This window comes from Sinocyclocheilus grahami, unplaced genomic scaffold, assembly GCF_001515645.1.
Source record: "Sinocyclocheilus grahami isolate Dianchi unplaced genomic scaffold, SAMN03320097.WGS_v1.1 scaffold144.1, whole genome shotgun sequence".
Classification (NCBI taxonomy): Eukaryota; Metazoa; Chordata; class Actinopteri; order Cypriniformes; family Cyprinidae; genus Sinocyclocheilus; species Sinocyclocheilus grahami.
Genome location: NW_015505323.1, coordinates 940,764 through 955,703, shown reverse-complemented (window position 1 = coordinate 955,703; position 14,940 = coordinate 940,764). Strand labels below are relative to the sequence as shown.

Here is a 14,940-nt window from a genome sequence, read left to right as displayed (position 1 = left end):
CTCAAGGACACGTTTTGGGTGTTTTTAACCTGTTGTTGTTGTGGTGGTCTGGACAAGAAGGCAGATGGGCCTTTGAACACGATTAGGTTCTCTTAAACAGACCGCCAACCTATAAACAAAACGGCCTCGGGTGTTTACAGCTGGGAATTTAGTCAGCTCTGTGAGACAGCTGGGAAATACTTGATTATTTTTTTAACTGAGGGCGCTGGTGTCCTTGAGAAACAATATTTGCAAACGTATAAATACATACTTTTCAGATGGCAGTTATGGAGTAAGTGGGAGAAACAGGGAAATAGCAGAATAGTCTGTCACCCAGACCTATTTGTAAGGTTTACAATGGCCAAAAGAGGCCAGCAAAGAGGATGATTATAATGACATTTCTCATCGGTTCTGACTTTACTGCACTTTAATGGCTCATTACAGACAAGTGATTTTAAGTAATTTTAAGCATGTGATAAAAGCACTTTTACACTGCAAGTTTAAGTCAAAATTTCAAATACATTAATGCTTTTCTAGCAGTTGGTTTTGTGTGTTGGTTTTAAACACCTAGTTCATCATCATACTTTAGCTATGGCTGATGATGGGCAATAAGTGAACACAATAAAAGCACACTGGTGTACATTCAGATAAGGGTCAAATATAATGAAGTACACTTTAACAGAAATGTTGAACTGTGTTCTCATGATAAGGTCTTTCATAAATGTCCAACCAGGCATAATTTATTAGCCTATTTTTTGGCCAAAATAATGTTTTGATATTTTGTACATTACGTTTTATATGTATATATATATATATATTGATTGATTATCATGAATTTTGCGTCATAATTGTTTTATTGTTTACATTTTGCTGAACTTAACTGTTACTGTTTGCATTTTGTCTACTCCTAAATAGTTTTCATATTACAGCAATACAGCATAATAATTTAAATAATTATGCAATATCTGAAATTGTGTATAATAAATGAATATAATCTGTAATTTAACTAAGAGTAAACAACAGATTCGACTGACAGATATGAGAAACCCTTCGCATCACGAGTGGCCACGAGAGAAATACATAATAATATAGCTTATATGTAACTGAATAAACAGTAAAGAAATGTTCGTAGTATATATGTGTGCGATTGTGTATATAAACACACAGATACAGTGACACTTATGTAACTTAAGAAAACAAATTCAACATGAATTCAGACGGAAATACCAATAAAAGTTATGCCTTTAATTTCCATTAAACAAGAGTTATTCAGTAGCGCTCAATTTGACCGTGTGTTCCTGCAGTTGTAGGGCTGTCGACTCTCAAAGCTCCCAGTGTGCAGCTGCCAGAAAAGCATTGCATTACTATCTACGAATCCCGCGATCAAAGCTGAAAAACTAGTAAAAGCGACCAAGGCAGTCTCACATCGAGTCACGCCGTTGCTTTCTTGTTTATTAGCAGTGAACTTCATCCACCGAGACAGCGCACGCGATCGCCCCGCCGTGACTGCAATATGATGTTGAACACAGAGACAGAAACATAAACGACCTTTTAAAACTTTAGTGTCGTTCTTTTTTTTTTTTTTTTTGTGAACGAAATTCTTTATTTTATTCAGCAAGCGTGCATTACACGGATAAAAAATTGGCAGTAAAGGAATTTCTAATGTTACAAAAGACTTATATTTCAAATAAACGCTGTTCTTTTCAACATTCTATTCATCAAAGAATCCCCCCAAAAAGATAATGTATCAGTTTCCACAAAAGCAGCACAACTGTTTTCATCATTGATCATTTTATCTGCAGGTGAATAGGGTAAAAAAAATAACTAATAGTTATTGCCTTACTTACCCAGCTGATTGATTACATTGATAATTGCAAAAAAAAGTGTATTACAAGTTTTCTTAAATGTTAGGTTTAAATATGCAAATGAGTCATTATTTAATGAAATATGTGCTAATTTGCATACATTTCTGGTACAAAAATCTAAACACTGGATTGTGTCAGTTTCAAAATTCTTGTTTAATTTTTTTTGACAAATTAGAGTCAAATATTTTTACAGAGGGAATTTTGGGTATCTCATTTTTGTCACTCCATAATTCAGAAAATACTTAGAACTGACAGAAAACACCATATTTTCACAATTTTTTGGGAAATAAAATGTTGTATATAATCAAGCAAATTGTATATGAACAAATCCCCCTGTAAAAACCTTCAGGATGTAGACAGGAATAAAAATGTAAAGTTTGGTGTGTGTAAGCGCTACTGAAGTGGAGATTTATGGCTCAGTGTAGGAGGAAAAAAAAATCATTTTGATAAAACGGCCTTCAATTGAAAACTTACAATCTCAAAATTAATCCTCTGAAAACTATTTTAAAATCAGACATTGCATTACCATGAAAATGATACATCAAAATCATGTTACAAAATGTTTTCATTCATGAATTATAAAAATTTAAGTTTGGATCGTGCACTTTCAAGTCTATGTTCAAAAATGTGAGCGACAGTTAAGGGGCTAAGCACCAAATCATATTCTATATTAACATATTCAAATGTATATATATAATTATATTTCCTAATATTATTGCCATTACTGTATTTTTGGTCAAATAAATGCAGCCTTGGTGAGCATAAGAGACTTCTTTCAAAGACATGAAAAAATCTAGCAGATCCCAAACTTTTGAACAGTAGTGTACTTTTTTTTTTTTTTAAAGCAGCCCATATGTCCAAGTAGTACAAAAGGAAATAGTCAAAGGTTTGGAACAACATGGAGGTGAGTAAATGACAAAAATTTCAATTTTGGGTCAATTATCCCTTTAAATCAGAAGTCATTTGTTGTCTTTTTTTTCCAGGTACAGAGGTGGCATTTAGAAAAATAACAAGGAGACAGTTTATTACTGTACATTTTCTTTATTTTAATTTTATCGTTAGCACAGTTCTAGAAATGCAGCGGGAAGAAAGAGAACTTCCTCACGGTGGGAGAAAGACCGACACTACAGGAAAGAAGTGACAAGACAGTTGCGGCATTTAGGTGCGTAAATACATTTCTACAAATTTCCCATCAGAGAAGAATGACACTATGCTACTTAAAAGAATCCACACGCCCTCAGGACATAAGCTCTTCTTGAATATTCCTTTGTTATGGTATATATATATATATATATATATATATATAGATACATATTGCCTATGTGGTGTGGTATCACATGTGGCCTCACTGCGATGAGAATCTTGGGTGTGCAGGACGACTGACGCGTGGCTCATTTAGCCATGTATGCAACCAGATAAAAAGGTTCAGTTTTATTCATGACATGCATAAAGCCAAGCAAAGAATGCCTTATAATAGAGCAAGCTGGACCAACCGCTCACTGTTATGAAATGATACGACTGTTAATTATAATCGATAGTGAGCAATTAGGAACGTTAATGACACGTCGCTCAGACCAAGAAGTTTTGAACTTCATCTTAAAAATCTGAGTTTCTCAAAAGCTCTTTGATAAAAAGAAATGATTTCCATGTTGCACCAAATGACACCCACAACATCCCCCTCTTTCTGCTGGATTTCCACCCTCCCCATCTGACACACACACACACACGCACGCACACACATGATCTTCTCATTGACCAGGCAACAAAACTACATCAGCAGTCCACCATCTGTGCCACAGATAGTGGTTTCTCAGACATGCACACAGAGTGACGGTGATCCTAGTTTGGAGGAAGAGTTTCAGTCCGACGCTGCTCCTCGCCGCATGTCCCACTGGAAGGTGTGTGGGGCCGGAGGAGGGTGTCCAGCAGTGTAGGTGCATGCGGCTTTGTGTACTTGTAGGCAAGCGTATGTAGGTGTTTGTGTATGCATGTGAGTTAAAAATCCAGCAAGGGTCCCCCTGCACTAAGAGAATGCTGTAGTTCTGAATGGTGACAGCACGGCTACAGGCCCTGCCCTCCCACATCTGAAGACTGGTCACTTCCGCCGGAGCCGCTCTGAGCTCGTTTTATATACAAATTCAACAGTTTCAGCTGGGAAAAGACAGAATGTACATGTTATAGATTATAAAAGTTTTGAAATATAAAACCGACAGACAGCGAGATAATGAGTAAAGAGGAAAAGGGAAAGAGGTTTTGCAAGAGGAAACGGCTCACCTTGCTGCCAGACAGCTGGCTGAGGTGAGGTTTCAGATCCTCTCCAATGATCGCATAGATGGCCACAAGGCAAAATACACATGCCTTTCGTACACTGCTCTCAGAGTTATCATAACCCTACAAAGGAGAGCAAAAGCCTTTACCATACACAGATGCTTAATATTAGGGTAAGTCAATGCATTTTGTTTATTTCCTAGATATGTCCACTAGGGGGTGTCAAAGGGAGGTTAAATAACACGTAGTGAAGTGAACTATCAAGGTTCTACAGCATCTAGATCTGTGTCCTGACATACCATTCAACTAAAGTATGGAAAGTCATTAACTGGAACATACAAATATTTTTCTATATAATTAGGAATGGTGAATAATTTAAAAATTCTGGTTCTGAATTTAAAAATGTCAGATTCCTTAATGGTAATGTACACTGCTTTTAAAGGGATAGTTCACCCAAAAATGAATATTCTGTCACTATTACTCACCATCATGTCATTCAAAACCTGTATGACTTTCTTTCTTTAACAGAACACAAAAGAAGGTATTCTGAAGAATGCTGGTAACCAACTAGTTTTGGTGACCACTGATTTCCCCTGTATGGACAATAAACACTGAGGCATTCTCAAAATATTTTCTTTTATGTTCCACAGAAGAAAATCAATAAATAATACAATTTTGGGTGAACTATCCCTTTTAGTCTCACAGTTGAAAGCTGTTTAAATTTTTTTTTAAAAAGGACTCTTCTATTAGTTCTAAATCACTAAAAGGAAACAAGAGTCGGACCACACTAGTTGTGTTGTACTTTTTGATTCAATAAAATGAACCAGTGCAAAAAATCATTTGTTCTGTAAAAAGATTACACTGATTATGCTGTCTGTTTTGCACTATAGATTCAGTAGTGGCGTTGTGGTGCCACTGAGTAAGTATTTCAGGAAACTCTGTTTACTGACCCCAAATTTAGTTTATATAAAATACAGTATTTACCTGAATGAGCCCAGGGACGATCTCAGGGAGCATTTGAAGAAGACCCTCTTTGGGTAGCCGGTCAATGACTTTGGTGAGCATCTTGATGGCAGCCAGGTTGATGGGGTAATCTGCCGATTGGATGATGGGGCACAACACCTTAATACACTGATCGGGACTTATTGAGGTCGCCAACACAGACGCTGCCTCTTCTGCAGCCCGTACCACCTAATAAAGAGAAAAAAGGACATTTTGTGCTTCGGTTTAGATTTGTGCTTTAGTTTAGGTTGTTGGTCTAAAGTGATTCATGATCTTTTGCATGTCAAGGACCCCAGACCTCTTTGTGTGGATCTTTATGTGCTTCCAGGGTCTTCATAATGGTGAGTTCAGCATAGTTTTTAAAGCGCCACGGCTGCCTGTTTAGGATCTCCTTCAACACCCGCAGTGCTAATGCCCGAATGACATGCTGAGAGAAAAAAAAACATCAGCAAGTAAATAAGACGCATCTTCATGCCTCATATTAGAGAGTGTATGTTTGCATGCACCTCTCCATCCCCAAGTGTTTCTAGGAGCAGCAGGAGGATGGTTTTGAAGTGCTCGTCCCAAACATGCAGTTGCGTTTCTCTAATCAGCCGCATTAGCTCACACAGCGCAGCTTTCCTCTCTTCCACCCGCTCGCTGTGATTCGAGAGCTCCTTTAGGAGCTCAGCAACCACCTCAGACTGGTCCACACCACTGTCTGTAACACCACCAGCAGAAATGAAGTCAGACCCACACACGTGCTTACATGCACACACTTCACAAAGCAGCTACAAATAGCTATGGGAGTGCATTACCATCAGTGAAGGACTCCGCATCTTGGTCTGCATCTTTCAGGCTTTTATTAAAAGGGGAGGAGCTGAAGGAGTCAGAGTAGCTGACTGGCTGGTATTCCCTCGTTGGGCGGGGACTCGAGGAGAGGAGCGGCATAGTATTTAGCAGAGAGGTCTTGTTATCCAGCGCCGTCCGACCAGAGTCTGTGGGTTGATCACCACCCTGCACAGAGACACATTCATGACACAAATTCCACACATCAGTGCTACAGTTTTATTGCATGGCTCTCTGGAATACTTGATTCTAATAGGTCAATCTCAATGATGAAAATTCAAAAATGGTTTTATATAATGAGTGCTTAACTGTTCTTTCATATCACTCTGTGATCTCTCTCTTTTTATACCAACACAAGTTGGTACAGTATATCAAACTGGCAGTGTTATATTGGGATTAATTATATACAATTCAAGTATTTCTTAATATTTTGAAATAACTTTTATAAAAAAAATCCGTATGACTATATAATAACAACAACTAATACAATTTTTATTAGTATTTAAATTATATAAATTAAACCAATCAAAAATAAATTACTCTGGTAATAATACTATAATACTAAAAATTATATAATTTAGTAGTATTCTCGTCTTTTACAAGAAAACGCTTCCCCGCAAAAGACAAGTTTTTACGGCTTTCCGTGTTTTCACTGTTACACACTCAGGGGCGTTATTACACATCTTCTGAACGAGTACAAAACCTCCCGAACAAAAACACAACTGAACAGGACGGAGAAACTAGCGATCTCTTATGTAAACAGATGCATATGAAAAATAATGTGATCATCAGCAATAGACAGCATATAAATGAAAACTGCATAATGTTACAGTGTAAAATGTTGATCCAGGAAGTGGAATATGTCTGTGCAAGCTTTGGAGGTGTTGATGGAAGCGATTTACTGGATTTATGCTTTGATAATCGTACTGAATATTATCCAGATGTAGTTTTTGATAAAAAATTAGATTTTCTCACCTCTTTGCTCAAAATTATGAATTTTTTATGAAACCTACCTATATTCAAATGTTGAATGCTTTAAGCTAGAATAAAACTGAGTTTGTTTGTTTGTTTAAAAGTAGAGGCTCTGATTTTTATTTTGGTGTATTGTATATTCAAATATTCATACAGCAAAATATACTGGAGGCCATCAAATTTGAGTGAAAATCATCAAAATCGCTGGCGGTGGCTGGCAACTTTTTTCAAAAATGCTGGTGGGGAAAGAGATAATTTAATAATACAAATACCATTATTTATAGCCTAATTTCTTTGATTTAAAAAGATCTTCGCTTTTATTTATTAATTTTTTATTTTCACTATTCAGCTTTAATTTATTTTGTCAGCACTCATTGACTGCATCATCTCTTACTTGTTTTGTCTGTCTTACCTCTTCACCATCTCCATCTCTTTTTCGCGGTGGCTCAGTCATGTCCTCCTGGCTGCGGACGCTAAAGTTCTGGATGGCCTGACTGACTCCTCTCAGGGAGCTGTAGATCTCCTCAGAGTTCATGTTCTCAGTATCGTAATCAAATGCACTGCGCGCACACACACACACACATGAAATGACATTGGACATTAGCCACAGAGAAATTCTGAGTAAACAATTACACAACTCAAATGACAGCATTTGTGAAGTGAATCTTTGTCCATGTTTGTAGTTTGTGATCCAGTGGCATACCTTGGTGATGGTGTGTTTTGTGATGTGTTGGTAGGGGAGGTTAAAGGGCTCGACCAACTGGCTGGTGATCTTGGAGTGTGTCGGGTGAGCGGGCTTCCCGTTGGAGCCTGCAATAAACTTTTTTTAGTGCTGACAGAAAATGGGTTCAGAAGTGATTCTTAAACATTTACGCTAGGGGTGCGCCGATCCGATATCGCTCCGATACTGGCATTTTCTGCTGGATCGGGGTATCGGTCAGACGAGACCGATTAAAATCCTATATAGTGCGTATACTATTCTGTGTTATTGTTAAGCTCCACGAAAGGCACAAAAACATTATAAAGCACCATGAAGTTTCCGTGCACTATATTTCAAGTGTTCTGAGACCGTTCCATAGTTTAATGTGAGGTACAGATGAATATTTAAGTCATTAAATTCAAGTTCTCTAAACTCTTCTCTCCGCTGCGGCTGTCAGTCATCCTCCATTCAGCATTCAAACTGCGCGTCGCGTTCGGTTACGACAGTCAAGACGACGAAACTCTCTCTAGGATGAAACAACGTTCCTATTATTATACTTGATCTGTAGATAAACATCAGCGGTTTTGCATAAAAGGACTTTATCTTGCTGGAGTTTATAGCTAATTCTAAATCATGTTACTTTCTACCGGGTGTCTGTTAGAGATCACTACACTGGAGTACAGAGCACTATGAATTGTTCTTCACATGCACATTAACTAAAATTTTAAACTGTTAAAAGAAAAGGCTCAATAAACTAATGCACAGATTTAATACACTACACATTAGAATCTCTTCCCTTTGTGCTTTGAACTTCTCAATGCGGAGCGCTGTAACTTCGTGTTGCTTCAAGCCCATCATTCTGCACACGGGATAAGCGCTTTGTGCCGCTCTGTAATGGAGCCTTTCATGTTATAATACTTTTGCACAATGAAAGATTGTTAATAGCCTTTCTTGTTCTGTCTTATCTATCATATGTTGCCGCCTCATTACTGTGCTATAAATGTATAAGAAATGTATTTAATTGATTGCATATATTTATATATAATTATATTTACTTGTTTTTCATGAATGTATATTACAATACAAAGAGCAATGTGTAACATTTGACCAGATTACACCCATTTACTTTTATTTTTTCCCCCCACTAAATAATGTTTTTTCTCTAAATGTTTAGATTTTATAAAATGATTATGAACTCATCATTTTTGTAGAGTAACTTTTGCTGCTGAATTATCCACAAACCTAGTTTGTAATAGTATTTTCCCCATAGATTATGATTATATATTTTTTAATTTGTTATTTTTCTTTATAATGAGGTTGTCTATATTTAGTAGATTGTGTGTAATACACAAAAGAGTGATGATCCGGTCGACACACACTGAGGTATAGGAGAAAAAAAGAAAAGAAAAAAAACCTGTGCTGGTATCGGATCGGTATCGGTATTGTCCGATACTCAGAACTTTTCGTATCGTATCGGGATCGGTTCTGAAAAAATGGTATCGTGCCACCCCTAATTTACGCAAAACAATCTTTAGCATGAAAATTTTATCCGATTTTTGAATGTGATTTGTCTGACAAGTCCAATGCAAAAAAAAACAACGACAATTGGCTGATGGGATGAATGAAAATGCAAATAATAATAAATTATTATTATTCTAAATATTATTGTATTATTTAAATTATAAAAATGAAATAAACTCTTTAATATTTAATATTTATTTTAATCATTTATATAATTCATTAAGTATTTAATAATAATTTTAATAATACTAATAGCTTAATGACTTTGCATTCATTTAAAAATATTTTTTTACAGGACAATGACACTTCTAGCACATTTCACATTATTTTAGTTTATGAGCAATCCATGTAAAATTCTTGGTGGATGTGTGTCACTACATTAGTAATGTGTTTTTCACCTGGGCTGTGTTTCCAGTGTTACGTAGGTAGTTCTGCAACAATTTGGTGGCTCCATCTTGAAAGGTTTTGGGCAGTGCAGCTAGAAGCATTGTAAACTCTGGTGTGTTCAGCTGGAATAGCGAGATCAACACTGACTGCGCTGCCTGCAATCGAAGAACATAATTAGACCTTCAAACTAATCCACACCACCAAAGGATTTAAAAACAAACTACAAATAAACAGAGCTCACATTGTCAAGCTGAAAAAGCAGAAACATTTGAAATATCATTCATGTAATAAGCACAAATGTCTTGTACCTTTCTGACGTCAGAGCTCTTGGGTTCGGAGGTCCACGTAATGATACGCGACACTGCCAGTCTGGTTTCGCTTGAGTTGACAAAATCCTGTGGCTCCATTTGTAGGGTCAGTGTTTCTATGTACTTCAAAATGGCCACCTTCACCTGAAACATTATCCTTGTGTTACAACTGTGCAATAAACTAAACCTAGGCATATTATGTCATTCAAGACAACAGTAACATTCACTCCAAAAGTTTTACTTCAAACATTTTTCCTCAATCACAAACCCTCCTTCAATCAAACTTCGCCACAGTCAGAATCAAAGCACCATCAACTCTGCAGTCCATCAGTTACAGACAAGCACACCAAGTCACACATTCACAGCTATTCTTAAATCCATGAAATGAAGCAAGACAGCAGGGGGAGTTGGAGTGAGCATGGTGGGTGTGATTGGGCTCAGCACAGCATTTCAAAAACAAAAAGCTTGTGTCTCAAGTGTATTAGTGTTGCCAGCGGGTTGTGTCCTGCTCTCTTTCACTGATGTCCCACTCTCTTGAACATCATGCCTTTAATAAAACAACCTGCTTCTGTCAAGACTGACTAATTAAGGTAATAACTAGCCCCAAAAAAGCCCCCCTCCCCCCATTCTGTAATTTGTTAAGTCTCTTATACTCACATAGGCTGAATTTAATTGATCAAAAATACAGTAAAAACAGTAAAATATTATTACAATTTAAAATAGCTGTTTTCTATTTGAATATATTTTAAAAGTTAATTATTCCTGTGATGGTCAAGCTGAATTTTCAGTAGCCATTACTCCAGTCTTCAGTGTCACATGATCCTTCAGAAATTATTCTAATATGCTGATTTGGTGATTAAGAAACATTTCTTATTACTATCAATGTTGAAAACAGTTATGGTGCTTAACATTTTTGTGGACACGGTGATATTAAGGTTCTTTGATAAATACAAAGTTAAAAAAACAGCATTTATTTTAAATAAAAATATTTGTTGTGTCTTTACGGTCACTTTTGATCAATTTAATGTGTCCTTAAATAAAATCTTACTGACCCCAGACTTTTAAACAGTAGAGTAGGTTGACTAGAGGGGAAAACGTTATTTTGAATACCACACACTAATTTGCCACTAAAGCATTTTCAAAATAAATATACATGCAGTGGGCAGGCTTCACAAGTTGTAAATTATGGGTGGAAATCTGTGGATCTATCTGTGAATTTCTGCGGAAGAGGATTCAGTGAGTAACTTCTCTTACTGTCTGTTACATCTGAAAATGGATTTGGTGGGATTTAAGTTGAGCTAGCTCAGCTGAGGGATTTTAGTTGTGGGAGCTGGGATTTATAGAATTGCTTCCCCTGTCTCTCACTGACCTGTACTGCTTGGTTCCACACTTGGATATTTTCCTGCAGTGTGCAAGCATGCCGTCGCTTTCTGAGGGGAAGCAATTCTATAGCCCCGCCCCCGTACCAGCAACAGCGCCTTTTCCCCGGCTTCAGAGAGAGAGAGGGAGAGCACATCAATGAAAGGGAGCCCCAGACAGTCATGCAGATGGGGTGGGGTGGGGGGGCAGAGGGATAGGAGGGAAAACTGGACAGGATGTGGTATTAAGTAATAATGCTGAAAAAAGATGCTGAATGAGAGGCAGATGAAGGGGTGATGGTTTGGTTAGAGGGAAGGTGGGTCGTTGCATGTGTGGACATGGCAAATGTGGTTATGAGATTGGTGTAGGAAAGTTTTTTCTACAGGATTTTATAACTGCAGCCAAAGACAACAACACAAATAAATAATATTTTTCAACATGTTTTTTTTTATATTAAAATGCAGTTAAACTCTAAATCTCAGATATGCATTTTAAATTTTTTTTTTTTACAATATTGGCCAACACTGTAAATTTAATTGTTCATGTTACCTTTAATTTTACATTTAGACTACCTTTGCCGTCATCTAACACCGTAAAGTCAGCAACCTACAGTGTAGTAATTTTGAACTAAAACTATTAAAAATTTTTTTAAGGGAATTAAAATAAAGCGGAAATAAAATAAAATAGATGAAAAACAAACTTAAAAACCTAAAGGAAAATGTAAAAAGATGCCTTAGAATCGTTGAAGCACGGAAATTACTCAAACTAAAAAAAACAATAAAAACTAATGAAAAAAATACATGAAAATGACAAACTGAAGATAAAAAAAACTAAATATTAATAAATACAAAAATAGTAAAAAAACATTTTTCCCTTTCCAGCTAACTTGAAACTAAGTTAGTTTAAGCATTAAATAAGGTAAAGCATTAAAACGAAAACTGAAATAACTGAATAAATAATTGAAAGCTGAAAATATACAAATAAATGCTAATTCGAAATATTAAGAAATACTATACTACTATATAAATACATTTCTTATTACTATCAATGTTGAAAACAGTTATGGTGCTTAACATTTTTGTGGACACGGTGATATTAAGGTTCTTTGATAAATACAAAGTTAAAAAAACAGCATTTATTTTAAATAAAAATATTTGTTGTGTCTTTACTGTCACTTTTGATCAATTTAATGTGTCCTTAAATAAAATCTTACTGACCCCAGTCTTTTAAACAGTAGAGTAGGTTGACTAGAGGGGAAAACGTTATTTCGAATACCACACACTAATTTGCCACTAAAGCATTTTCAAAATAAATATACATGCAGTGGGCAGGCTTCACAAGTTGTAAATTATGGGTGGAAATCTGTGGATCTATCTGTGAATTTCTGCGGAAGAGGATTCAGTGAGTAACTTCTCTTACTGTCTGTTACATCTGAAAATGGATTTGGTGGGATTTAAGTTGAGCTAGCTCAGCTGAGGGATTTTAGTTGTGGGAGCTGGGATTTATAGAATTGCTTCCCCTGTCTCTCACTGACCTGTACTGCTTGGTTCCACACTTGGATATTTTCCTGCAGTGTGCAAGCATGCCGTCGCTTTCTGAGGGGAAGCAATTCTATAGCCCCGCCCCCGTACCAGCAACAGCGCCTTTTCCCCGGCTTCAGAGAGAGAGAGGGAGAGCACATCAATGAAAGGGAGCCCCAGACAGTCATGCAGATGGGGTGGGGTGGGGGGGCAGAGGGATAGGAGGGAAAACTGGACAGGATGTGGTATTAAGTAATAATGCTGAAAAAAGATGCTGAATGAGAGGCAGATGAAGGGGTGATGGTTTGGTTAGAGGGAAGGTGGGTCGTTGCATGTGTGGACATGGCAAATGTGGTTATGAGATTGGTGTAGGAAAGTTTTTTCTACAGGATTTTATAACTGCAGCCAAAGACAACAACACAAATAAATAATATTTTTCAACATGTTTTTTTTTATATTAAAATGCAGTTAAATTCTAAATCTCAGATATGCATTTTAAATTTTTTTTTTTACAATATTGGCCAACACTGTAAATTTAATTGTTCATGTTACCTTTAATTTTACATTTAGACTACCTTTGCCGTCATCTAACACCGTAAAGTCAGCAACCTACAGTGTTGTAATTTTGAACTAAAACTATTAAAAATCTTTTTTAGGGAATTAAAATAAAGCGGAAATAAAATAAAATAGATGAAAAACAAACTTAAAAACCTAAAGGAAATTGTAAAAAGATGCCTTAGAATCGTTGAAGCACGGAAATTACTCAAACTAAAAAAAACAATAAAAACTAATGAAAAAAATACATGAAAATGACAAACTGAAGATAAAAAAAACTAAATATTAATAAATACAAAAATAGTAAAAAAAACATTTTTCCCTTTCCAGCTAACTTGAAACTAAGTTAGTTTAAGCATTAAATAAGGTAAAGCATTAAAACGAAAACTGAAATAACTGAATAAATAATTGAAAGCTGAAAATATAAAAATAAATGCTAATTCGAAATATTAAGAAATACTATACTACTATATAAATAATACAAAAAATACATTGGCACCCTATAAATAAAACACAAATGTGCTTTTTTTGTATTGTAAAATGGTACCAGTTAAGCAATTTGTTCACAAATTTGACAATGAATTAACAATGCAACAACATCTAAAAGGGTGGCTCTTCAGATTCAGGAAACACTGTGAGGTAGAGGTTGGAGATTCTTATGTAAGGCAAAGTCCTTGTGGCTTGCATGAGATTTTATGGAGGGATAACAACAACCTGAGTACACTGACCCAGCGCATGACATCCTGTAGAAACTCCTAAATAAGCACTTAAGCAAGACCTGGCAGCCACAATCTTACATTCTCTGATACCAGCATGTTGCACGACACTATCAATCTTAGTCGCTCATCCACACAGTGTGAGAAGATAAAGAGTCATTAAAAAAGCACTTACCTTTAAGTTGGGAGTCTGTGTTTGGTCAACTGTGAATCTCATTAGGATAGTGAACTGCAGATCATTCGGAAAAGATTCTCTGGGGAAAGACACAAGAAATTAACAAATTATTCTTGAGCACCAAAATCTGTGGACACTTGATATCAGAGCACGGCAGAAATAATGGCTTTTCATATAACATACCTTGTGACGTCTAGGGCTTTCTGTACTTTGGCTTGTTTTTTAAATAGCCTTTGTGCACAGCCAGCCTTGTACTCTTCTAGGTTCAAAAAACTGTCGTCCATAAAATGCGTTGCACAAATTCGAACATCTGGGTTGTGCTGTTCTGTTGTAAATAAATCTTAACCAATGATTCCTAATTGCATCTACTTCCGGAAGGCCAAATAAAGTGCTTTTGCTTTCGCACTGAAACACACAGCTCTCCCTGACATGCTGCATCAACACTACTGCTGTTCCTGAAACAACGCTTTCTTTCTTTGCGTGCACATTTGTGCGGCATTATGCTAATATTTCCACATAGTGACATAGATATGTGGGGGCGTGTTAGAACGAGCCGTTTTAGGTAGGCGTGGCTGACTTTTAACTTTTATAAAGAATATCTTTTTGGATTTGAGACTTTAGTTTTTGCAACTTTACAGATCTTCTTTATTCACCAAGAGCTTGTAACACTCCAAAGAGAAAGGAAAACTTGAAATCGCATCATATGACCCCTTTAATACTAATTAAAGTCCAAATGAATAGCATCAGTTTGTAAAGATACCACACTTTTCATATAAAGTCAATCG

General features: G+C 36.3%; 1 protein-coding gene across 1 annotated transcript in view; it reads right to left on the bottom strand.

Annotated features, from left to right (window-relative positions):
* Nucleotides 1–2,868: 2,868 nt before the first annotated feature.
* The window catches only part of LOC107591652 (CLIP-associating protein 2), a 56,775-nt gene continuing 44,703 nt past the window's right edge, over nucleotides 2,869–14,940 (bottom strand). Inside the window, exons 32-43 of the mRNA XM_016280872.1 lie at nucleotides 14,339–14,386; nucleotides 14,156–14,234; nucleotides 9,831–9,974; nucleotides 9,534–9,677; nucleotides 7,618–7,724; nucleotides 7,327–7,474; nucleotides 5,912–6,110; nucleotides 5,621–5,814; nucleotides 5,413–5,541; nucleotides 5,097–5,303; nucleotides 4,119–4,235; nucleotides 2,869–3,995 (exon numbers count right to left, since the gene is read on the bottom strand). Of these exons, the coding sequence (XP_016136358.1) occupies nucleotides 3,906–3,995; nucleotides 4,119–4,235; nucleotides 5,097–5,303; nucleotides 5,413–5,541; nucleotides 5,621–5,814; nucleotides 5,912–6,110; nucleotides 7,327–7,474; nucleotides 7,618–7,724; nucleotides 9,534–9,677; nucleotides 9,831–9,974; nucleotides 14,156–14,234; nucleotides 14,339–14,386 (1,606 nt within the window). The 3' untranslated portion in view covers nucleotides 2,869–3,905. The remainder of the gene's footprint in view (nucleotides 3,996–4,118; nucleotides 4,236–5,096; nucleotides 5,304–5,412; nucleotides 5,542–5,620; nucleotides 5,815–5,911; nucleotides 6,111–7,326; nucleotides 7,475–7,617; nucleotides 7,725–9,533; nucleotides 9,678–9,830; nucleotides 9,975–14,155; nucleotides 14,235–14,338; nucleotides 14,387–14,940) is intronic.